Genomic DNA, 26273 nt, shown 5'->3' with positions numbered 1-26273 from the left:
TTCTGCCAGCAAAGGCGTATCCTGTAGGATGCACAAGGCCAGCACTGCTGGCCCCATACTGTCCACTCCTTTCCCCTCCACACTGTAGGTGCCAGGATGGGCCTGAAAAACAAAGGACTTTTGCAGAAACTTAAGTTACAGCAGCCTCTGGGATAACCACTAGCTCAGGGGTGGGCAAAATGCGGCCCACGGGCCAGATGTGGCCCACCTAGCCATTCTATCTGGTCTGCTGGGCCCCTAAAAAATTTAGAAAATTAATATTTATCTGTCCCCGGCCCTCGATGGCTTGCCAAAACTCAGTAAGTGGCCCTCCACCCAAAATAATTGCCTGCCCCTGCACTAGCCACTAGTGTCACCTGCCACTAGGATCCTCTTATTTCTGCCAGAGTGTTTCAGCTCATTGAGAAATTTAGCTACTTGCTTCCTTTGCTGTCCTTGGCCCTGTTGCTGGAGGGTAGTGACTTGGGCAGATGCTCAGCAGTGCTGTTCTCTCCTTTGGGCTTCTGTTTACAAACATCTGCCCTACTGCTGGGAAGGATCAGGCCTCAGGTGTTCCATTTGTGCTGGCCAGTGTGAACTCTGGCCAGGGAGGGCAGGACAGATGTGGCTATGGGGAAAGCAGCAAGAGGCAAACTGAGTTTTCAAAGCAGTGTCCAAGGGAGGCTAGGCACAGCTAGGCCATCGCAGAGGCTTGTCCAATTATTGACAGACAAGGCCAGGCAGCAGGCAAGTCTGTACTCCCTGCAAACACCTCAGCACACTGGCCAGTACACTGAATCAAGTCTGCTAGCATCTAGCACAGATCAGCTTCCAGATCACAAACCCTCAGCAGGGTGTGAAAGTGACAGGGTGTGTGGGCCACAAAACAAAGGAGACGTGGTCAGCTGTGGGCCAATACAGATTTTGAGCACCCGGAGAAGGACAAGAGGCTGCAGAGCTGAGATACTGGGGGGCTGGCTCCATGTGCAGCTGTTGGCTGCATTCAGCAGGTCTCTAGCTGTTGGTAAATAGAGCAGCTGGCTTCTCCTAAGCTAATAATGCCACCATTCATACCCTCAGGGCCATCCAGGTAGTGTAAAGCCTAGGCGACTAGTGGCACCAGCCCATTTTGGCCCAGTGAGTCTGGCTTATTGCATTGTGCAGGGGCACTGTTTATATTGGCAAGGTGAATTCAGCACTAGAAAAATGTACTGGGCAATTGCCAGAGGCACAATAGGTGCAGCATAGACAAGCTTCCCATAATGCTCTACCAAGGAGGCCCAGTCCTGCTCTGGATAGACCTATTGCTTCTAGCGGGGAGAAGGAAGCTTCATTCACTTCAGTTAGTTGGGAATGGCTATCAAGGGCTGAGCTTTTCTGAGGACACCTGCCAGCTGTAGAGCAGACACTTTTCAGCTACCCCCAACTTTTGACTGCCTGGGTCACAGCATCTAGTAGTGTCTACTTGTCCCACTGTCCACTCACCGGCTCTGCATTTCTGGAGTCTGAGTGGGCTCTGGGCTTTTCATTGGCCTCAGCTTCCTGGCTGTTGGCTGTTGGTCCAGGGCTGCTGGTCACTGGGGTCGGCCCACTTGCTGCAGCCTCCAGCTGTTGCTGTGGAGTTTCCTCTTGGGCATTCTTCACCTCAGAATCTGGGCCAGTCTCTGTTGTCATGGTTACTATTTATTCTGTATTTGCATAAGCAAAGACAAAGGATAAAAGAAAATTAAATATCATCCTGGTTTTTGAAACAACCTCCCCAGTCTTAGGGGACTTGCCTGCCTGGTGCCATTTCATACCAGACAGTTAACATTTGTTAACATCCATGCCAAAGGCTTCCAAAGGTGATGACATGTTGCAGTGATCAACCTTGCTGCCCAGGTGGCTCAACAGCAAGCAAGGAGCAGAGCCCTACCATACCTAGCCTCTCCACAGGGCCGGAGGAGAAATCACTGTCTTAGCTCTATCTATAGTCCAATTAGCTGACAGTGCAAACTGGTGACTACACATCACACCACTGCTTGCTAGCTAAGGATGCAGAGAGCTTCCCACCTCCACTTAGAAGCTGACCTTGGACATAAGTGAATTCTGAACTCTCTCCTGCAGGTACTGGGAAGCCAGGGCTAGGTGCCCACAAGCAGGTCTGCTGTACTACCCAGGATTCTGACTGTCACTCCGAGACAAGGAGCAGCAAAAAGTTTCTTCAACTTCACAGCTCTGACCTGGTCTCCATATCATTCCTAGCTCCTTCATGAAATGAATCATCCGGTTGTTACACAGAAGTCACCATGCAGGAGGCATCAGGGAACGGGTCCATCTAAGTGGGCCCCATCTGAGGTGCCTGTGCCCAGTATGTAGAGACAGAAGCAGAGGCCTTGCAGAACCCAGCTGGCTGGCTGTGCAGCGCTGGTGAGCCCTGCCCCAGTGATCAGTTTGTGCCCTCAAGCATTAGATTTGATTAACCAAATCACCAGCCCAGCTTGTGCAGTTATATGTGTTATCAAGGATCAGAAAACCGCCCAGGCCTGGTTCCAGTTACAGACACGGCACAGCTCTACCACATGCTCTTGTTGCTCTGAATTCCACAGGTCAGCCACTACCTGCGTATGAACCTGCTACTGCTTCCTTGTTTGCTGCCTTTTACGTGTGACTGACAGAAGGAAAGAACAAGACCCAAATGGGCCAAGGCATCTGACCAGTCGTCTCACTGAGCTGAGACTTGCTGCCACGACAGCCTTAGGAAGCTTCTTTATGGTAGTAAATTTCCACAAACTCTGTGGCTTCCAGCCTGGCCCAGTTTGTGAAATAGAAGATTTGGACAGTCTGTCTAGAAACATGCTGCCCACTAGTGCTGCTGGATTATGGGGACTCACTTGGATATTTAGGCTGAAGGTGCTGCCTGCTAGTACTGTTATAAATACATGCAGGGAGCTTGATCCTTTTTTAATATCATCAAAACCAAGTGCTTTGGATTCAAATCCCAGCTGCACTGGGCTAGTTGCAGAGTGACTGCCTTCAAGCTACCATGAAGATGGCTGGTGTATTTCCATAAACCAAGCTGAACAAAGCTCAGAAAGGAAGCTAATCGCTTGGATGCTGAAAAGGGATTTGGTTTAAAAGCTGTTGTAGTAATCTCAGGTGTGCACAATAATGCAGGGAAAAAAAATCTGCGTTTTAAAACTCCAAGACTTCCTTTATGATCCTCATATGTTTTGCAATTTCCTGTATGCTATTGCCTTTTTCATGAAGAGTGCTGGGTAGTCGTGCAGAATGTAGGAGAGAAGCATGCAAAAGGGCAGAGCTGGCAAGTCCAGCACAAGTGAGAAGCAATGCTTTTCACTCTCAACATGCTTTTTGCTCAATTATGCAGGATTTACGGATGCAGAGGCTGAGGCACAGGGTCTGCCTCTGTTCTTATTACAACCAACAACAAAAAGTCCACAGACTGCCAGGGGGCAGGTGGAAAACCAGAAACTGATATAAATCAGAAAGCAACTGGCCAGGTGACATGATGCAACACCTTGTGCTAGACCATACGCACCAAGGCTGTATTCATAATACACACAGGGCTTAACCAACCTAAACCTGCTGCCCATAAGCCTGAAAAAAGTCAGTGTGAAAGTTCTGGGCACATCTGCATGTGGGTAGCTTATGAAAGCAGCAGGTGGCACTGCCAGGAGAACTGATGCTTTTCTGTGGACTTACTGGGGAGTGCTAAGGGCAGCCATGCATAGGAGGGCACTGAGCACCAGAACTCATCCTCTGTCATCCTCCTGTGAGGACAAGAAATGGGAGATTGTTACTTGTACCCCTGAATGGGGTGGGTTGCCATTCAGGAACCTGTCTCCCAACGATGTCACTGGCTGCTTGTACACCTCCACTGTTAGGCTAAAGTGAGTATTCACCTGGAGCACAGGTGGGGCAATACCTTTATCTGAATCTGTAGCACTCTTTCTGGATTCCACCTACTCCGCCGCATTCCTAACTCCATACCAAGCTCCGATGCAGGAATCAGCACAAACCAGGGACAAATGCACAGCAAGATAGACAGAGAGTGAGTAAGCGCAAGGCCTTCCAAGAAGACAAGTGATCTACCACGAGTGCTTACAGTAGGAAGCAGGGAAGGAGCAGGTTGCCTGGTCTGCTCTGTACCTGCAAAGAAAGGTTCATGACAACTGCATGTCCCTCTTCCCCTGAAGCCGGGTTTGTCTATGTCAGGTGGTGTCTCACCCTGTTCCACTCTGCACTGAACTCTGCAGCTGTGTGGCTATGCAGATAGACTGTGGCTTTCAAGGACTGTCCCCAGGTGGGAACCACATCGAAACGTCTCAATAATTAAAAACAAAAGCTGAGTTCTGACTGCTTTTTCCAACAGCATCAGGCCAGCAGCAGCACTAGAAGACCAGAGACTGAGCCATAAAACATTGATTCAATGTCCTCAGGCCATGTGTGTTACATGGCACTCAGATTCACGTACAGGGGCACCTGTTTGCCTGCCAAGATGTGTGGGGTGTCCAGAATCACTCTCGGGGATTTCCTTCCTTAGTGGGAATGGGTTGCTGCTCAGAGATGGTAAAGAGGCTCAGTTTGAAAAAGAAAATGTATTGACATGTGCTGGAGGACGTGCCAGTACCCACACTCATCTTTTCTTGCTAGCCGCTGGATCCATTAGAACAAACACTTGCAAAGGCTGTTTTGGGGTGTCCCGGTTGTGGGCTGCCCATCTGGAGACACCAAAGTTGTAAACTGAGGGTGACTTATCCTCCTTGTGCCACAAATTATTTGGGTAAGAATCTTCCTGACCTTTCCCTGCTGCTATGAACTCCCATATCTCTTCCCAGGGCCCAGCTACACATTACACATCTGCTGGGTTAACTGGCATGGTGACAAGCAAACCCATCTTCTTATCTTCAGCTGGTCCCAAATACTTCCCTGAAATAAATATAGGATGTAGCAGATGGTACTTCCTGGGCCAGCTCAGGATCAGACCAATTGGCTCTGCAGAATACCAGCCTAGAGACACTGGGGCCTTGTCTATACTGGGACTTCAGCCACTGGCATAGCTGCACTGGGGCAGATCATGCCCATACAAGAGGACTTGTGCCAGGGTCTAAGGAAGAGAGTTAGGTGTTCCAGGCAGGAGCTGGAACTCCACTCCCAGCAAGTGCAGGTAGAACTGCCCCCTCCTCACTTGGGTCTACTTCCATATGAAGCCTCAAATACAAACTACCCAGAAGGGCTAGCTGAGACTACGCTTTGGTCTTTTGCTACTGGAGCCTTGGTGACCCATGTAACATGGACTGAGTGGTCTAAGCCTGCTAACAAGCATATTTCCTCCCACCTGTCACTCCCACTGCCACAGAAGGTTGTGTCGCCTCAAGAGACCCAGGACAGCAGGAGCAGCGGGAAAAGGAGGACTGTGTTTGCTGAACTGGGTAGGACTCAGGGGGTGGTTGGGGATAAAGCATGTCAGCATACACATTTGGGGGGCAGAACATGTGGCAGATGAAGGAGACAGCATGGCAGCAGAGCTCAGTGGGGAAGATCCCACAGTGCTGCCCACAGTCTTGATAGCCAGGGTTGTCCCAGCCATCACAAAGGTGCTTGCATGTGGATCAGGCCCAAGAGACACTTGAGAGAACTGCACTTCCTGTATTCCACCTTCAAACCGACCCCAGCACAAAGGCAAGATCTGAAACCATAGCCAGAGAGTCACACCTGCTCTCCCCAGACCAAGGGAAAGGAGAAGAGTGGAAGGGAAGGACAAAAAAGACAGGATCTCTTGACTGACACCTCCTGGCTGTCGGGGTCGACCAGCTGAGCTAAACCAGACTCTGCCATGCTGCTCCAGCTTCCCAGCTATGTGCTTTGTTCAGTCTCTGCCCAGCGAGGTGACACTGCCACTGCTGCTAGAAGGCTCCAGCTTTGCAAATACTCTGCTGGAACGTATGGCACAGCGCTCCCAGCACCCCCCCCCCCCCCCCCCCGCCCTCCGGTCTGTCTCTCACCTTCTCTGGCAATCTGTCTCCTGCTGAATTCCACCCCCAGTCGCCCCCCTCCACTATCCCTCTATTCGCTCTCTCACATTTCTAGCCACTTTTCTGATTCTGCTTTTCTCCAGTCCGCCTCCCCCTCTAGTCTTGACCCTGCACACACTCCCTCTCCACCCTCACCCCCCTCACAGCTTGTGCAGCTTGCAGGCAGGCAGGGCGGCTCGGGGCTTTAAACATCCAAGTTCAAATGACAGAAATCCCTTTTAATAGAGTTGTCACTGCTCATCTTCTGGGAGGCCAACAGTGAGGCCCTGGCAGTCTGACACACCTACTATTTTCTGTGAAGCAGAGCTCATTGGCACCTAAGCAAACGTGCACACAAGTGGACCTGTCATCACATACGCCCCCCAACACACACATGCACACACCAGCGACAGCACTCCCTCCATAGGAAGAGCTGTCCTTAGGGGGTTTTTTTTAGCAAAATCTTTACTACAAAATCTTTACCATAGCTCCCACTTTGGCTTTTCAAACCCTCCCCCACCCTGTGTATGTCTCAGTTCAAGAGATTCTTCTTTTATCCTCCCCAAATATCCATGTGCCTCAATATCAAACACTGACAGGTGTGAAAATCCGTGAGATAGCATCCTTTAAAATGGTGCCATTGAAGAACAGTTTTTTCTTTTTATATTATTAGGTCTAGATATTCTCTCTCACATGTCTAGGCACTTTGTGGCTATGGCCCTTGGTCTCATCTGCAGAGAGATCTACAACACAGTTGCAAAAGAAACTATAAAAGCTCTCTGAGGCATTGCTGTTATGAATTATCTGTCTCCTGCTAGCACCTGAATAAATGTGTATGGCGCTGTCTCCTAGAAAACACACAGGGGGGCAGGGAAGCCTATTGCAGAACTGGGTGACAAATGGTTTTCCTAAACTGGGAAAAGTTGAGAGATTTCAAAAAATATTCCCTGTTTGAATCAGCACAAAAAGCCAAAACTGCACCAATCTTCAGGATCTGAAGAAACATCAGCCAGAACACCAGTTTGGGGCAATCAGGACAGCTGGTTTGGATTATTTCAAAATTTTGTTCCAAATTTGTTCCAATTTTGTCCATTCTTGTTTTTAAAAACTTTTTTTTATTTTACTATGCATTAGCTTAAATGTCTGAATGAAAAGTCACTTGGAAAGGCAAAAATATAAACATTTTCACTCGAGCAATTGCACATGGATTTTTTTTTAGTCCCCTTTCTCCCCCCACTCCCCCAACAGGAAATTCATTTCCTGCAAAAAAAGTTTCAGTTTTTACAAATCAGCATTTTCAATGTAAAACATTTAGTCAAGGAAGCCCTGCCCAGTGCCAGTGTGAAGGGTTAACTTGAATGTGCATCACATGGCCAGCTTAAGCAACTCTCAGCTCTATTTGGGACATAAAGTCATCATCCTGGAGGCTGTGACCCTGGGCTAGCTGTTACCTGCCCCCAGCCAACATTTCCGACAATGCTGTGACAGTCTTCCTTCCTCTCACCCCCGCCCCATGGCTTTCTGTGTGGCTAACTACTAGCACCCCTATAGCTGGTGCACCTGAACTAGTGCCTCCCGTTGGGAGGGAGAGGTCCTACACAGCTGAGAGCTCTCCCTGAACTGACATTCCCAATACTCCACTCCCAAGGGCAGTGGCAGCACTGGCAGGAGGAGAGCTGAAATATTTCTCTACATTTAAAAATTTCCTCTGGGCTGTTCATTCTGTGCCTTCTAACTCCACACTGATGGGTTGACAAGGAGAGGAGTTTATGTCTGGTTTAACAATATAGAGGCCCTGCAGCCAGGTGCCAGATCAGAGCACGCACCTAGTCCACACCCAGACATACTGCAGGGCTGCAAGCTCATTGGTGTGCTTTCCATGCCAATGGGAATAATTTCCTTCAGAGACCAGGCCTGCCACAAAGGGAAGCTTTGCAAGGCACAGATGCCTGCTCCGAGAGCTCATTGCCCCAGGCATGGCCTGTCAGAGCCTTCAGAAATGGCAAGCATTGCAACTATTTCTACAGAGTAAACTCAGAACACTACTCCGCCTGCATTCTCTTCCCCTTCCACACGTGCATGCGCGTGCACGCACGCACATGCACGCACGCACACGCATGCACACACACATACTTCCCTCATAACCTTCCTTCACCCTCACCTAAGTGACCTGGTCGATTTTCAGAGTCTGTTTCTGCCAGACTTTGCTACAAAATACAGTAATAGGGCACTGGCCCATGGCTACCCCAAGCCTAGCACTGCCTGGCAGGTGACCCTGTTAGCGAGTAACCTTGGGGATGTTTTCATTTGGTAGATCCCATCTACCCCAATTCTGACTTCTCTCAGCGGGAATCAGCACAGGGGGCCACACAGAAGCAATGGTGAAGCTCAGAGCTAAGCCTCAGCAGGAATTACAGGAGGGATACAAAACACATGCCAAAAATAAAGATCCTCACCCCCTGCACCCCCCACGCTGCAGCCCAGGCTGCCCTCTCACCACCTGCCCCAGCCTGCTGCTGTCAGAAACCAGGCGAGGCAGCTACTGATGTGAAAAATGGCTGGGGTGGGGAAAGGAGGATGGTGATGGAAGCATGTGCTGACAGGCTGGGGAATCTCTCTGGTGAAAATCATGCAGCACAGCAGCAGGCCTGCCCCTCAGTCCCCCAGGCTGCTAGAGATGTGCTCCCCAGAGCTGCCCATCATGGGAAGCCAGGAGTGTTTCTCTCTTCAGGGGAGAACCTCTCTACAGCTCTCAATGCCTCTGAGCCACTGTCCCATGCCCCCTAAGGATAGAAGAGACAACCCTTCCCTTGCCCCATCTGCCTGCCAGAGACATGTACCTCCCATCCTGCGTTACCCATTCTGTGCCCCCCAGCACCGTGCTCAGCTGCCACAACAGCCTCCAAAACCCTGCATCCTCTCCCCTGCCCCTCATCAGTGCTATCCATAAATGATGAGTGTCTGGCTTTTATCAGCTCCCATTGCTCCAGGCTCAACCCATAAAATACAGAGCGTGTCTGCGATGGAGGCGCCAGTGGCTGGCAGAAGGCAGCGAGATGCAAACACGGGCTCAGGAGAAGCTTACTCAGCTCTGAGGGGGGTAAAGAAGGATCACAGTTACCAGGGGCGCTGCGTCTGCACATGGCTCCCATTCTGACTATTACAGCATCGTCTCATAACCCCAACCAAGATCAAGGCCCTGGAGTGCTGGGGCACTGGACGCACACATAGTCAGAGACTCCCCATCCCAAAGACCAGTTAGTCTCTAATGTGCCACCCTGCCCTGCCCTATCCAAAAGGGCAAACAGAAGAGAAGCAACTCCCCTAAGATCACACATCGCATCTGAGGCTAGAACCCAGCTCTCGTGCCCCTCAGGTCAGTGCCCCACTCACTAGACCAGGCTGTCTCCCTAATAAACAGCACAGACACAGAAAAAGCAGGGGTGCAAGCTGGTTTACAATGATGCAGAGGCCACAGGTGCTGACCAAAGATGCAGGCAATTGGCAGAACATATGCTTATTCCCAAGCCCCTCCCTAGCACCCCCGGCTGTATAATAACATCTCTACCTTTCCTCTCTCTCCTATTCCTCTGTTATCCTCCTTTACATCAGCTCCTAGAAGGGGAAGCTTCTCCAGTCCCAGTCATAAACACACAAACCCTCTTCCCATGTGCAGTTACAGGGGAACCTGCACTGACCTGAGCATGAATGTTTTGGTGTTTGTCTCTCTTGTCCCCTCTAGTGCCATGCTACAATACCAGATGCCCCAACAAAGCCCTACTTCCATCAGGTGCCTGGGAAAGTAGGGAGAATCCGCAGAGTGACCCAGGCTGATGAGGAAGACATACAACGAAGTAAAAAATGAGGCACAGAAGGGCCATTGCTGCTAAGGACCCTGACCACACTAGGGAGATCTGCATGGACATGGGCCAAAGCAGCCAGAAGCTTCTTTAAAGCAAACACAGAATAGCTGCACTACCTATTATCCAGCATGTGCTCCATGTATACCTCTGGGCTTGATCCACAGAGGACACAAGGCTGCTAGAATCTCCAGCCTGGCTGTGCAGCTTGGATTGGGGAGACTTTTTTTAGCTTGGTGGTGCCTGGCTCACTCCCCATTTGCCGGCTAAGTTGCAGCTACCAGCACCACGTGCACCGGTGGCAGGGCTGGAAGTTCAGGGAGCAGGGGCGACGCATGGTGGGGGTGCATGCGGGTGCATGTGCACCCCCTGACCATGCCAGTGCACCCCCTACAAAAAAGGCTCCACTTGCCACCTTGCCATCAGCGGTCGGTCCACAATCCCTGCTGGCTTGGAGGTGGCTGCGGGTGGTCGCCGACCCTTGGTCAGCACTCGCCCCACCCCGCCACCACCAGCGTCTGCGGGAGTTTCCCCACTTACCACCACCATGCTCCTTGCGCTGCTGTGCTCCCCACCAGCTGCCAGGGGCACGAGCCATGTCCTTTCACTTGTGCAAACCTAGCAGACTTAATCTGGAGCCAGTGGAGGATGGTAGAGATTGGATGATGACAGAGGATGGGAGCAAGGTTCCCAAGGTACGGGGCCTGGCTGTGCTGTGAAAGCTCAGGATGGTGTGAAGAGTCCTCAAGGTTTGTATGTTTATCCCTGCTCCATCCACCACCTCTTCCTATGTCCCATCCTTTTCCTGCTCCAGATATTCCTCCCTTCCCTTGGCTTCCTAATTCCTTCCACCAAGTAGCTTCCTGTCACCCAAAAAGGGTCCCTTGGTGCCACTGTACCATGGGCCACCTTTTGCACCACACTATCACACAATTTGTTTCCAAACAGGTGGGCAACAGTCCCTGCTTGATCTGCGATTTCAGAGAAACCATATTAGTATTGACATGCCCTGGCAGAACAGCTGCAGGAACAGAGCAGTCACTGTGTCACACAAGTTGCACACCACAGGGGCTGCAGCCCACTGCATGCTGGATCACAAGACTTTCAGGTTGCCTGCTGGTTTGTGGGAATCTTCAGAACCAAAGTCCTGTTGTCTGCAGTGCGAAGTTTCTAAGGGGACAGGGCTGTAGCCACCAACCAGCAAGGCTCCAAGCTCAAAACATCCATCTCTGGGGTAGCCTCTGATGCGTCCCTACTATCCTAGCCTTTAGGCCATGTTTCAGGAGACCGCCTGGGCTGCATGGACAGGTGGGTGCTACCTCCCATCTGTACCCTGCCTGGCAACATTGCCCTCCTCTCTGCCTTTTAGGTCCCTTTTTGTGTGTATAAAAAAAATTTCCTTCTAATTTGTTTCACTTGTTTGGCGATTGTTTGACCCAGAACTGTAGGCATGGGTATGCAATGCAGTTAGGGTAGATCCCAGTCCTTGCCACTTAGGGTTGCCAACTCTAAAGCTATTCCAGGAGAAATTTTTTTCCAACATGATGTAATGTCATTAATAGGGGTGCACCAATAGAGATTTTTGGGCCAATATCAATTTTAACGAGCCATATTGACTGATACTGATCCAATTGCCAATATGCAGCCGGGCAACTTGGAGAGTAGCACCCAGCTGGTAAGTCTGTTGTGGGGGAAGGAAAGGGACATGGAAGGGGGCAGATTGAAGCCCCTCCATTGAGGGAGGGAATGGGGCAGGGCAGGCACTGCACAGCTGGGGTGGGGCACAGGACAGCCGTGACCAGGAGGGGGTGGGGCAGCTCCCACCGCTACACACACTCTGGGAGGGCATGGGGGACATGTGCCCCTAGATCTGCATGCAGGGCGAGGGCAGGCTGCTGCTGAGGGCTGGGGTGGCACCAGGCCCTTCCTGGCAGAGGGGCTGGGCTGGGGCTGCACTTGGGGTGGGCAGTGGCAGTGCTGGGAAGAGGGCTATGGTGGTGGTGGCGGGGGGGAGGGACTGCAGCCACCCCAAAATTTTCCATAGCCCCCCTCCCAGCACCACCACCACCTGCTGTGAGTACAGCCCAGCCCAACCCCATCAGGAAGAGCCTGGCTTCACTCTGCCCCAGCCCACAGTGGCAGCCTGGCCTTGTTCCATGCATGGATCTGGAAGCACATGCCCCCTTGCCCTCCCGGGGTGTATGCAGCAGTGGGAGCCACCATCCCCTCCCTATGCCCCCTGGAAGAGCCACTCACAGCTCCATCCTTCGCCCCACCAGCTGTGCAGCGCCTGCCCCCGCCCCACTCCCTCACTACTGGGGCCTCGATCTGCACCCCCCTCCCCCAACGCCCCTTCCCTCACAACAGACTTACCAGCTGGACCTGGCTGCTCTCCATGCTGCTGAGCTGTGCTCTTGGCTGGCTCCATGCTACGCTGCAGCTGTGCACATGCATGGGGTATTTATCGGCAACATTATTGGCCACATCAGCCAAAAAAAGCCAATTGTCGATACTGTAAATTTTCCTTATAACGGTGCCAATCCGATATGGGACTGATGTATTGGTGCACCTCTAGTCATTAACTGTACTGTTCAACCTGTTCACAACATCAATCTTTCGGATTGCTTTTAATAGTCACCAGGAGATCAATGCAGATTCCAGCAGACTTCTGTCCAATCCAGGAGGGTTGGCAACTCTACTGCCACTTCCTCCTCCGCCTCTTCCCACCCTGCTCTGCCCTAGGCTGGGAAACCTGGCTCTAAGGAAGCACACAGCTTGCTGCAGACAGGAGTGCCTCACTGAGGCCCCTCTGAGCAGCTGGGCGCTGAGCCAGCAAACCACAGAGGAGAATGGAGCAAGACATGCCCCTGGAGGCTAAGAAGCAGGCAAGACAGTCCTGGGAAGGAAGCCATCTTCCTGGCTTAATCTCATACAGGAAATCACCACAGCATTCATGCATGCAAACAGGGCCATGGCTGTATTTCATTGGGAGCACCAGTGGTACCAAAGCACAGGTTCAGCACAAGACAGGAGCACACACGATCCCCTGTGGCAAGACAGAATAAGCCTGTGAAATGTTCTGCCTGCCTCCCCAGTCTCTTCCTCCTGTGGGCCCCACGGCCTGTTGACAGCCAAGCCATGGAGATGACAGGAGATGCAGGGAGCTGCTCCCTGGAAAGGCAAGGCTTGGTTCTGCATGTCGTGAGTCTTAAAAGCTTTGCCAGACTCTAATCCACGGGGAAGTATAAATGTCCTGCCCATGAACCAGAGCATCTGTTCTGCTGAAGGACAAGGCCTTGAGAGGCATTCAGGTCTTCTGTGTGCTGCTACTCCTGCTCCTAACAGTCCACATAGGAATGGGGCAGCCCTGCACGCATCCCGGGGCATCTGAGTCAGTAGGAGCCCAAACTGTTCCAACCCACCAGACCTCTGCCAGCTCCGAAAGACCTGTGCTCCACTTCCTTCCCCACAAGATTCATTCAGATCCTGGCTCTATCAAAACCTGACCCTCACTCTTCCTCTCAAACTCAGTTCCCCTCTCCCTCCAGTTTTGTAGCAATATCACTCAATATCACTGATGCTCCTGATTTCCACCAGCCTCTGTGAGAGCGGAGCCATTCACAGCAGCCATCTTGCCGCTCTCTATGTGATAAGTTACATCTGACTGGTGACAGCCATGGCCTCATCGGATGGGATGAGAATCATCCGATTTATGCTGGGGAGATCGCAAGACTGCAGCAGGTTGGGAGTGAGAAATATCACAGGGAAAGTGTCACAGCTGATAAGTCTGTAACCGTGATTCATGACTCTCTAATGACTTCCTCAGCCTCTAGCGGCATCTCCAGCAGCTGCTGCCTGCCCAGTTCCTTTGCTCTGGACCCCAGCCTATGGGGACTGATTCTGTTTTGCACTGCATCAGTGCAAAGCAGGGGTCACTATAGGGAAGTCGAGAAGACTTGGGCCCTAGTTCATCCAAGCATTGATACTGAGCTCAAGCTGGGGGGGCACTGCTGTTCTCCAAAGCCCTGAGCCACAGGGGACTAAGTTAGCTCAAGTCAGAGCAGTCCCAAGGTTGCCCTCACTTTGTCTGACAGGGTAGCCAGGTTGCAGGAATGCCCCAGCCAGATCCTCAGCACCAACCCAGCACCCAGGGCTTCTGTCCAGGAGGGGTGTGGATACAGGCCCGGACTGATGGCACGTTAGTAGGGTTGTGTCAGAGACACAAGCACCCAGCTAGACTCTCAGGAACCGCCAGGTCTGATTCCACAAGGGACAGGGCAGCTCCTCCTCTTCCCCAGGCAGCTGCACTGAATGGCAGTTATCAGTACTGAGGTGCTGCTCACAGGCAGTTACCAGGTTGAGGTCAGCAGCACACAAGGAGGACGCCATGCCCCAAAACCTCCCTGTCTGCTGTAGACCCCAAGGAGTTTTTGGTAAAGAGTTGGGGTTTGCTCTGAGGTCCTAAGCCAGACTGTCCTGGACTCCTCTGGGCCCTGGCTGAGATTTCTAGAAGTGCCATGGGGAGTTTGGTGTCCAATTCCCATTGAGTTTTTATGATAGGTGCTTATCTGCCCTTTGCACCATGACAAGACTCCCCAAGAGTCAGTCACTGCCATCCCACCCCTATGGCAGCTTCATTCTGGAGTTTCCAGGTGCGCTGGACAGGAGGATGTGGGGTCTGAAGAAAGCTGCTCGCTCTGTACAAGAGCTGCTGTGATGGTGCTGGCTGCCATGCTAAGAGCAGCAACCAGTCCTAGCAAAATGTTACCCAGAGCAGCCTGATACAGCCTCTTCCCACACCATGTGCACTGTGTAGAGACAGAGAGGGGCTGCTGGGGCAATACACATTTGACATGACAGCCACTGTCCCCACTACAGCCATGGTACTCAGCCAGAAGGCTCCCAGGATAACCCTATAGCCTCTGCCTGAGGAGCTAGTGCTAAAAAGAGAGCATATGGGAATGTCAGGCAAGCTGGAAATACAGAGCAGAAAGGTGAAGCCAGGGTACGGAGAAGGGAAGGAGGTGATCTGTGGGGCCATCTAAGAAGTCACTAACCTCATTGCTGGCACAGGACACCATGGTGGGTGCCAGCCCTGCTGTGTGGAGCTTTTCCAGCTGAGGCCTGCAGATGTGTGCAGGGCTATTAGCTGTCTTCGCAATGAAGTATTGAGCTGTGGCAAGTACTGTCTGGAACTCACGTTGGCACAACTCTGCTCCAGGGCCCAGCTACAAGGGCTACATTCAGACCCAAGCATACTGCTAGCTGCCAACCCTGGGGAGCCAGCAATCGGGCTGAAGGCTATCAAGGACTCACTGTCCCTTCCTCCTCCTCTGGCTGCTCTTGCACTGAATGGAGATTGCACAAGGCCAAGAGTGAGCACAGCCATAAGGACAGCGAGCACAAAGAGCCTGCTACAGCCCAGCCACCTGCATGGGCCTCAGCCTATCCCTGGCAACTGCTTCATAAGCAGCAAGGACCAGAGACTGATCTCATTCACACACTGTGCATCCATGGCAGGGATCATCTCTTCCTTCTGTATTCATAGAGTCCTGCTCACAACTGGGGCTACTGGGCACAATGCAAATGAATAACTATTACTGACACTGCTGACTTCAGTGGCTTGGCCCCAGTGTGGTGTTCTCTCTCCGGGAAGGTGCATTATCCTCTGAAACAACCAAGGGGAACTGCCTCCTCTTCTATTCTACCACTAGACTGTGAGGTGTCAATCCCAAACAGGAAGATCTCAGAGCCAGGCATGGGCATCAACACATGGGACTGGATCATCCCTTTCCTGAACAGGTTGCAGGTGTGCCCACTGGGAGGGAGGGGAAGTTCACTGCACACAAAGGCAGGAGTTCCAGCAACAAGCACCAGGCTTACAGAAAGGGCTCTGCATACATACACACTGCCACTGCTCCCCCACAACCTTCCTGCTACCCTATTCCTCTGATACCTGCAGCCCATCAGCCTTATCAGAGCCCTGCAGGTGTTTAACCCCCTGCTTCCCCCAAAACTGTTCTTTCCCAGGAAGCTCAGGCCCCTCTATCATACATGTCATTTTGGCAGTGGTCCTGGCTCCCCAGATGGCACTGCTACAGCTTGGCTTGGTTCAGCTCATCGGTAATAGCCAGGAACAGGGCAAATTCATCATGCCCTGATGCAGGAAGGAAGGAGGAAGCAGGTGCTTTCAAGGTGGATTATTTCTGCTACAGTTAATGCACCAAGTACATGGGAAAGGCTCTGAGAGACAAAAGATGTGAATGCAATACAGCCAATACAGGGTAGATGAAACATGAGGCAGGATCCTAAAAATCAGGCAATGGGATTAAAAACCATGAGAATATTATTAAATAATGCTGGGGGGGAGGGGGGAGTTATTAGTCTTCTAGATTCTAAGCCTTCCAGCTGTTCCTGAGCCATGTTTTCCAGCTGTCTTCTGCAGCCACAGGTTAGAAATGTCTTTAAATGAAAATAATTATCACATAATCATGACTCCAGGAGCTGGTGCTTTAAGGGGAATGTAATGTGTCATGAGACTCATGTCATGATAAAATTATGAGTGTTGGCAGCATTGTGAGTAGTACAGGGAAGGTCCCAGGATAGAAGAAGCTGTAGGAAACCAGAAAACACCAGATATAAGGCTGTCTGTTGGGCCCCTTGCACAGAATGATGATACAGACTTGAAGACAAGACTGCTTGTGGGTTTTCCTACAGGACCCCTGCCCCATTCAGTGCAGAAAATGTGCTTTGCTCATGTTAAGTTTTATTGCATTTGATGTGCAGCCCCAGGTTTCAGCTACTGAACTTTTTCAACCCCTGCTCTGAAGATAGAATCACTCTTTTCGTCAGGGACTTTTCCACACCATTCATCACTACAGTATCTGAAGCCTTGATAGATGGCTCCTTGTGAGATGAGTGGGCATTAACCTTATGGTATGAAACTGAGGGAAACTGAGGCACAGATGGATTAAGGTCAAATCATACAATCATAGATAATTAGGGTTGGAAGGGACCTCAGGAAGTCATGTAGTCCAACCCTCTGCTCAAAGCAGGACCATCCCCAACTAGACCATCCCAGCCAAGGCTTTGTCTAGCCAGGTCTTAAAAACCTCCAAGGATGGAGATTCCACCACCTCTCTAGGCAACCTGTTTCAGTGTTTTACTACCCTCCTAGTAAGAAAGTTTTTCCTAATATCTAACCTAAACTTCCCTTGCTGCAACTTGAGACCATTGCTCCTTGTTTTGTCATCTGTCACCATAGAGAACAGTCTAGCTCCATCATAGGCAGTGGAAGGCTGGGGTTAATGGGGTTTAGCACCCCTCAAACATGGGGTAGTAGGTAAGGCTGCACAGGAACCCAGACATGGGCTCTGGGCAGCTGCAACAGGGAGAGGGGCGCTGGGGAGGCGAGCAGACTCAGACACTCCCAGTCTGGCATGTGGATCACTGCCCAGCATGACAGGCAAGTCTCAGTCTGTGAAGGGGAAGGGGGCTGGAAGATCGAGACTCCCACAGTGAGGGAGGGAGTGGGGCAGAGGCAGGGCCAGGGTGAACGGGGCCCTGAGGTCAGTTGTGGGGCTATCGGAGCCCCGGGCAGCTCATCCAGGGCCACAGGGGGGCTCCCACCACTGTGTGCACCCTGGGGGAGGCGCAGGGTGGTATGCGCTGCCCAGATTTGTGCGGGGGGCAGAGGCAGGCTGCCACTGCAGGCTGGGACTCTGCACCCCTCTGCCTTTGCTACTGCTGTGGGAGTTGCACAGTGTCATGTGCCTGCCGCCGCCAGGCAGGCAGGGGACATGGCACAGTCCAGGGGTCACAGGCACATGGCATCACAGAGCTCCCTAGGTAGTGGCAGCATGGCATAGAGCCCAGCCTGCAGTGGCAGCCTGCCTCTGCCCTGTGCACAAATCTGGAGAGAACATGTGCCCCCCTCCATACCTCCCCCGGGGTGCACACAGTGGTGGGAGCCCCACAGCACCCCTGAACCAGCTGTCTGGGGTTCCGATAGTCTCACAACCTGTCCTGGCCCCGGGGCCCCACTCACCTCAGCCCCTGCCATTGCCTCTGCCCCACTCCCTCTCTCACTATGGGGGCTTTGATCTGCTCCCCCCTTCCGCCTCCACAGACTTACCTCATGGGGGGGAGGGTGGGGTGTATATGCACATGCTCAACCCCCCCAAATAATATTTTCTCCCTCCCCCTATGAGCTCCATCCTCCTTCAAACCCCCCTCAGGTAGTTGAAGGCTGCTATCAAATCTCACCCCCGTCTTCTCTATAGACTAAATAAGCCCAATTCCCTCAGTCTCTCAGAAGTCATGTGCCTCAGCCCCCAAACCATTTTCCTTGTCCTCCACTGGACTCTCTCTAATTTGTCCACATCCCTTCTGTAGTGGGGGGCTCAAAACTGAACCCAGTACTCCAGATGTGGCCTCACCAGTGCTGAATAGAAGGGAATAATCACTTCCCTTGACCAGCTGGCAGCACGCCTACCAATTCAGCCCAGTATGCTGTTAGTCTTCTTGGCAACAAGGCCACACTGTCGGTTCATATTCAGTTTATTGTCCACTGTAACCCCCGGTCCTTTTCTGCAGAGCTGCTGCCCAGTTGGTCAGCCCCCAGCCTGATTTGATGCCTAAGCTGTTGCCCCCATGGGATTACTCCATCCTAAGTACAGGACTTTGCACTTGTCCCTGTTGAACCTCATGAGATTTATGTTGGTCCAATCCTACGATTTGTCTCGGTCACTCTGAATCCTAGCCTTACCCTCCAGCATATTTACAACTCCCCCCAGATATATCTGCTTGTTTGGGGTGCCCAATCTAAAACCTGGGACCTGATTCCTCAGAGTATTTAATAGAGTCATAGATGTTAGGGCCGGAAGAGACCACCATAGATCATCGAGTCCGAACCCCTACATAGGCAGGAAAGAGTGCTGGGTTCAGATGACCCCAGCCAGATGCCTATCTAACCTCTTCTTGAAGACAAGAGGCACTGTCAATGGCACTTCTGCATGCAGGGCACACCTCCCATTAACGTTAGCAGTGGCAACCCCCATTCTCATCTCAGGCTGTCAACAAATGAGGAGCACACAGGTCTGAAAAGTTTGCTGTGGGCAACCTGACCTGCTCTGCAAACTGGGTGACTGGTGCAGCTCCACCACCTTTATCCAATTCATAACTGATAAAACCAGTTGACACCTGTGGAAGATCCAACTCATTTAATTTACTCTGTGGATTAATATTTGTTTCCAAAGACTATCAGTGCCAAAAGCTGGGACAGAATCCAATTCACCAGGGAAACATCCAACTGCCTTCACTGATGACCCTCCTTTCTCTTCCTGTAGCTTTGACATCATCCACAACAAATCTTTCAGGTTCTGCAACAAACAAGCCTGGGAGGCCTACAGACAACAGCCTCCTTCACGGCACAGTGCTGATTCATCCCCAGAGTAGGCCCACCTAGTGCACAGAATGAAACAGGGGTCTGCTGGAAAAGATAGCGCATGATCACAGAATTAAACACTGTATCTACCATCAGCCATATTTACAAGGGTGTTGCATTAAGGTTATACAGGCTACTGTATTAAAGTTACACAGCCATATTTACAAGGGTGTTGTACTAACGTTACACAGGCAACAGTAATTCTGAATTTTCCTGGCTTTTGAGCCTGTTGCACTCAATGCACTTGCCTTTGACATATCACTTGTATACAATTTTGTACAGCTTTTTAAACAGGCAAACTAAACAAACACCCAGAAAGTCCATCCTGTGGCATCATATTGAGCCCCAGGACAACTCCTCAGCTGGGATGGAACCTTAAAATCAGTGGTTCTCAATCTTGTTAGATTCAGGGCACCCCGCAGAAAATGCCAGCTCTTTGCTTTCACTTGTTTTTGACTACAGAAAAATACCATAGCAATTTTTCTGTTGCAAAGAGCGCACAAAAACCTCATCGGGTCCAAATGTTTTTGACACTATGGATTCCTTTTTGAAATCTCTGGCTTTATTTTGTGAATGGTGCAGCACTCTGGCTAAAAATGACTGCTTTAGATCTAATGCATAGATCTCTTGCTTGAGCTAATGAAGTAACTAACAGCAGTAGTAGATTGTCATCCTCTGTGTAGACAACACTATAGAAGGATGACACATTCAGCAGAGCAATGGTGAAGCTCAGGAAACTTCCAAGCCCTGGAGGGGAGTGTGCCTTGCCTGCCTTAGAGAAGACATATATGGTTCTGCCTCTGTCCCTCTCCTGCCTCATCCAGCACCCTCAGTCTCAGCCTCCTTGCCCAATAAATCCCAGAACTCCAACTCCTGTCCAGTCTCAGTCTTGCCCTTCTCCATTTGCTTTCAGCATATTCTTCTTGCCCAGTCAGTCCTAGTCTCCACCCTCACAGTCCTTGTCCAATCTATATCCTCCACCCAATTCCCAGATCTCCATTCTCCCTGCTCCTGTTATCCTCACAGCATACAGTCTCCTCCTGCAAGCTCCTTATCCCAGTCTTCCCTCCTTCCCTACCTCTCTCCCTGCTCTTATTCCATTTGTATTTTGTTCAGTCTGCTCCTTCATGCTCCCTCAATGCCAGCAGAGAAGTCACAGAAGGGAGAGTTCCCTTGATCTCAGTTCCCATGTCCAGAACCAGAACGGTCTGTGGCAGCTGGGAGAATCCTGCTCTATCCTTGCAACTTCAGAAAGGACCATGCTTAGAGCAAAGGAATCCTTGGAGAAATTAGCTTTTGAACTCTAGTAAGTCTCTATAGAGTACATGCAAACTGAGATTATCAAAAGCCTCTGTCTTGACCAAATTTGGGTACACTTTCATAGGAATGGAAAACTGTACATCCCTAGAAAATCCCAGGCCCCTGCTCCCAGGCTTAGAGTATTAGGGCTGCTCAACTAAGGCTTTTTATTATTTTAAAATGGCAAAAGAATGTATTTTCCCGTAAACTTGCTCTTGGAAGCAGGTGGACCACTTCTGCTGAAGTTCAATAATAGAAGCCTGAGGCAGTCACCCAGCATGAAAAATTTCAGCCCAAATGGTTCAAGTCAGTTGGCAAAGTTATAAGCAGCTGAAATCACAGGCTCTTTTAATGGAAAGGGTCAAGGAAACCTGAATGACAGGCAATGCTGGCAGTTCCTATGGTAATCCTTAACTTTTGCCTACCTCCTTTGTTTTCTTTTCCTCTTTACTTTGTTCCCCTTCACTCTCCCTTTTCTCGCTGGTGTCTGAATTCACATGTTTGCCAGGCTCTCAACCCCCAGCATCTCCCACACAAATCTCACAGCTTCCCTCACACATTCTGATTGTCTGATGTCTCTTTTCGCCTCAGAACCCTTCCTTCTCTTCATTCATGACACAATTTCTTATCTGAGTCCATCTTTCTATTTTTACCGTCCCAATTTCATTCATTCACTGTTATCTGAGTCTATTTTAAAATCTGCTGTTATCTTCTTTTGGCTATATTTCATCTTCCTCTGCCTGCCTCACCAGCCTCTCCCCTGTTCATTTTCTCCATCAGTCTTTCCTTCCCTGTGATTGTCCTTTACCATTTCTTGCCCATCTCCCAGCTGCATCTCTTTCATTGTGCCTATCTGCAGGACATTAGGCATTCACAATGTGGGAGGCCAGTTGCAGGCTGGCCTGTGCTGCCCAATCCTTTCCCATGATATAATTAAGGACTGCACTGGGACGTATTACTGAGGTTTTCTCTCTCCACTTTTGAAGCATTTCCCCTTCCTCTACGCTCCCTCTCCTCCAAACACATGCAATATCAACTTCCCTGGTTTCTCTCAGCTCCTTGATCCTCCCTTCCCTAATCCTCTCCTAAGCCTCCACCCAGGAATCTGTTCCTATGGCTGGGAGTCTGAACACAAGCCCCTTCTGACCAGCCCTAGGGTTGGGTCCTGGGCATCCACTCACAGGTCTCATGTGGCTGGGGGTTCTGCAACTGCACAAGGACCAATCTGTGCCCCTCTCTTCTTCCTACCTCTTGTGAGCATCTGGCTGCTGCCAAACACTCTAGCTGCCTCTCAGAGCAGGGAACATCAGATGTGTGGCTGGATGGGTCCACCTTTAATGCTCCAGCAGTACTGCTGGCTCATTTGGGCACACCAATGCAGCCTGGACCAGGCATATCGCAGCTGAGGGTCCATCTGGCAGATGTGCCTGTACATCCTGACATACCTTTCCTCCTCCAGCAGCACCATGGGCACAGGGAAACGAAGCAGTTAAAGGGTTCAGTGGCTTCATACTCTCTCGGAAACAACCTTCAGCTTCCCACAGCAGGAAACGACAGGTGCCAGTAAGTTTGCAAGGTTATCGCTGGCCTGCCTGGCAGTGGTAATAGCTGAGCAGTTCTGTGTTTAGGGAAGAAGCAGAGCTGGGCAGAAGCAGGCTCTGTTCCTAGAAAAATCAGGGCAGCAGTGCAGTGTCACCCTCCAGCTGCCCCAGGAGAGCTGCTGAGGAGCTCCAGAGACAGCCACTCATGCTGGCCCTCCCCAACTGGCAGCACGGGGCCTTGGAAGACGTATATGAGGGGACCTGAGCACATAGGAGAGTCCCACAGGTGGAGGGTTCCACTTGTCCAGCCAAAGCGTCTTGATACCCCAATACCCCGCAGTCGCTTAGCTATAGGTTATACCCCACTGTTAACACCAGATGCAGAGCTGACAACACAAAACTACTCCGTTCTGTGGCACAGTGGCTTGGAACAAAGCTCAGAAACAACTTGGCCAAGCAAGCCTAGCCAGACACAGACTGGCAGCTCGAGTGAGTTGCTTTTATTTTGGGGGGGGGGGGGGGCAAGACCCCTCTTGTAAGGCATCAGACTGCAGTGGGTCCCCAGGCAAGGCAAATTCATTCCAGCTAGCTTGGCAGTATGATCATAAACGCACTCCCAGCCTTTGCTTCCCAGGGACTAGCAGAAGCAGAGATTCCTCTGGAAGCTGCACACCCCCCATCAAAATTAGCCTCCCGCTGAAAAGATGCCTCTGCCCCTCTGCAGCACCGGCTGCGGGAGCCACACCACACTCCAGCTGCCACTGCCTTAGGTTGGTGGCTGTGGGCTTCACCCCGCACAGTACATCTCTGCTGGGGATAGTTTGGGGAGAATGGAGTCAGTCTTGCTGCGATGCAGACAGACCTGAGCAGCAAACTGCTGGGGAATCTGTGCTGCCTCCATGCTTCCAGCATTTGCCTGTCCCCAACCCTTTTGCCAGGCAGCTCCTACCTTTGCGAGCGCTTTCCATCCCATGACTGCAGCACGGCTGCTCCCCACCGGACTGATGCTGAGTGTACAACGCTCTGCTTTCTGCAGAGCAGCCTCTTCTCTAACTTTAACACCCCCGCGCATTGATTGATGCATACTGCAGTCACAGCAGACCTCGTTGCACAGAGCAGCAAACTGGGCTCCTTTCCCACACTCCCAGACCAGGCTCATCACATGAAACCCCCTAGTGGCAAGTTCCCTTCTCTCCTGGGGCTCACACTCCGCAGACAGCCCTCCAATCTAGCTGATCAATACCACATATACCTGCTAAGGCTGGGCTGGGTCATTAGCCCCTCTACCTCCCTTCACTCACACTTTCCTCTTCCTTGGCTGCAAACATCTGACTCATTACAGGTCAGTCACCAGGGAACAAGAGCTGAGCATGAGCCTTCTATATCCTTTCTTGCTTCAAATCCAGGGGAGGGATGGGGAGGGGGAGAGAGATAAAAGGATACTTTGCTGCACAGCCCCAGCCCTGATTTCCAGCCAAAGGACTGTCAGGCACCTTGATAAACTCCATCCCTATTTAAATTAGGACTTCTCAATAGTCCCATCAAAATCTGAAATAAACAACTCCAACACCTAACGTGCATTTGATCTAGAAGGCTCCAACATCATTACACACTCTTGGAGCTGAAACATTCTGTCTAAGGTGCTCTACGTATTTTCATTTTCCCCTACTGAAATGCAGCCATGTCTGGGATAGAGCACAGTAGCTCTTACACATCATCTTAGAGTACACATCCTTCTTTAGACTGTCTCTCTTTGGTGGGATGAACCATGCTATAAGAAATAGCTCATAGCTAATCCGGTGTTGGGGCTAAAAGTCTGAAGTGCAGACACTTATCCTGTATAAGGCTACTGGAACTGAGGCTCTCAAAGATCTTTCCAATGTAGCATCAATATTATCCATGTTTTATAAATGAAAGACTTGATGCCCATAATTCCTCCTGGAGTGGAAATGCTGAGCATCCCTGAGAGCTACAGGCCAAAGGCCAGAATTTCACTCATGCTAAGACAGGGGAGTCAAAATCATCTGTCCCCGTGGGCCAGTCTGCAGGCCAGATCCTATTCACGGACTCCTTTCCTTCCACCCTCCCATACACCCTTCCCCAGCATATCTGATCTGGCAGCCACTCCAGCTGGTCTGGGAGTCAGGCTATGTGCAGTGCAGATCCTAGAGCAGCTGAAACAGGTAACACATGAGATGCAGTCCAGCCAGAGCTTCAGTCATTCCAGGACCCACACTCCTTGCAATGCCTGTGAGTGCTGCATGCAGCACTGGTCCAGGACTAGCTGGACCAGGCGATATGTGCAGCCTGTGTCCCAGAGCAAGTCTGCACATGGTGTAATCTGGCTGGGGTGGTCACCGCAAAGTGTGGCTGCCACTATAGCCAGACTGTGCTGCATGCAGCACCTGTTCCAGCCACTTCTGGATCTATGCCACATACAGCATGAGTCCCAGACTGGCTGCAGCAGCTGCCAGATCAGGTATGTTGAGGGAGGAGGAATGGGAGGGGAAGGGAAAGTGTCCATGGGCTAGATCTGGCCCATGGACTGGCTTTGAGCCACAGGTGCTGATCAGACCCAGGGGCAATACCAGAAGCTGGGTGGTAGAGGATTGTGGGCTGGATCCAGCTTGCAAACCTTATATTTGACAGCCCTGTCCACTTTCACCTCCCTCCCATCCTTTCCAAGGAATGTCTTAGTCCAGAAACCCATCCACTGGAATCAGCATGGTACTAATCAACATGAGGGAAGGTTTTTTCATAGACATTAGGGCTGGAAGGGACCTCGGAAGATCATCGAGTCCAGCCCCAAAGGTGATGGGCTCCAGTCCTGAGTGAGTTGCCCAAGGTCACTTAGTGGCAGAACTAGGGAGAAAAATAACTCCCAATCTAGTTCTCTAACCCCTAGACCTGTGCAGGTTAACATGCAGCAAGAGCATGCCTCCGTCCCAAAGGGTTTCACAGACAGGGGAACCACATCCGTCAGAGCTTGGGTCCCTGGCAGGTTGGAGGCAGCAGGGCAGGTGGCTCATCCTTATACAGTACCCGCATGTATAAGGCCTGCAACATCACCAGAACACACGGCTGGTAAGTAACTTAATTAATATGACAATGAGATTATTTCCCAGTTGCTGTGTAATTACATCTTAAATAATAGCTGCTGGAATAGGCCAGCACAAGGCTCCTGGGTAAGGGCTGGAAACTCAGTGAAAATGATGCTGCTGAAAGCAGGCCCCCAATTGACAAAGCACTTGGGGTTGAGGGACAGATCCTGCTCTCAGGTACCTTGGGGAGAATCTGGAACAACAGCACCAATGCTGGTGGAGGAGCTGTGGATGTGCAACAGGGTGGAGGAGAGCAGAAGCTGGCTCACAGTCTTCCACTAGAAAGCCTCAAGGTGCAAGCTGGCTCAGAGAAGTACAACCTATGCTTCCACCCTCTCTGCAGGTTTGTGTATGGTGGGATGTGCCTCCCGCTGTGGAACTAACAGGTCCAAAACTGCTCCCTATCAGAGCTGCAGCTGGGATGTTAATGCCTCGTGGAAGGGTTGCAACAAATCACACTAAACAAGAACAGTTCATTTGACACAACTTCCAAGTCAGCAGCCCTGACTACTTTCGGACATGAAGGACTCCAGGGCCCGGCTCACCAGAACACTTCTCCTGCCCCAATGCCAGAGCCTTACCCTAATGCAGCAATTATCACAAGCTACTAATCTAGAAACCCCCCAGAGGTTCAGTTACACAGTGGGCACATCTACATGTTCATTAATACCCAGTAGTTACTGCGCATTTAGTTTAATACTTCATTAAGAAAGTACTAACTAAACACGCAGTAACTACATTTACTGTGCAGTAGTGCCGGCGCATGGTTTTTTTGTGACTGTTACTGTGCAGTAGCCTAATAACACTGTGCAGCAGCTTATCAGCATGTTTTTTGAGCAGCACGTACTGCGCAGTGTTATTAGGCTACCACACCGTAAGCATCTCATGTAGACGTGACTAATATCCCTCTATTCCTGCCCTAAGCTGTTGTGGCAACATCAACCAGGTGTTGGACCCCACCCAAGGCTCATTTACATTTCAGCTGCAGCTTACAGCAGTCAATATCTCCCCCCCAATAAATAAGATTTATG

The 26273-nt window shown here is 51.0% G+C and overlaps 1 protein-coding gene across 10 annotated transcripts in view; it reads right to left on the bottom strand.

Moving 5' to 3' along the window:
• The window catches only part of EPB41L1 (erythrocyte membrane protein band 4.1 like 1), a 155681-nt gene that overhangs the window by 62439 nt on the left and 66969 nt on the right, over positions 1 to 26273 (bottom strand). For all 10 annotated transcript variants that reach the window (XM_019484647.2, XM_059733227.1, XM_059733226.1 and 7 more), the window contains exon 3: positions 1465 to 1667. In XM_019484647.2, coding sequence (XP_019340192.2) covers positions 1465 to 1653 — 189 coding nt within the window. In that variant the 5' untranslated portion in view covers positions 1654 to 1667. The remainder of the gene's footprint in view (positions 1 to 1464; positions 1668 to 26273) is intronic.

This window comes from Alligator mississippiensis, chromosome 9, assembly GCF_030867095.1.
Source record: "Alligator mississippiensis isolate rAllMis1 chromosome 9, rAllMis1, whole genome shotgun sequence".
Taxonomy (NCBI): Eukaryota; Metazoa; Chordata; order Crocodylia; family Alligatoridae; genus Alligator; species Alligator mississippiensis.
This window is presented reverse-complemented; position numbering and strand designations above follow the sequence as displayed.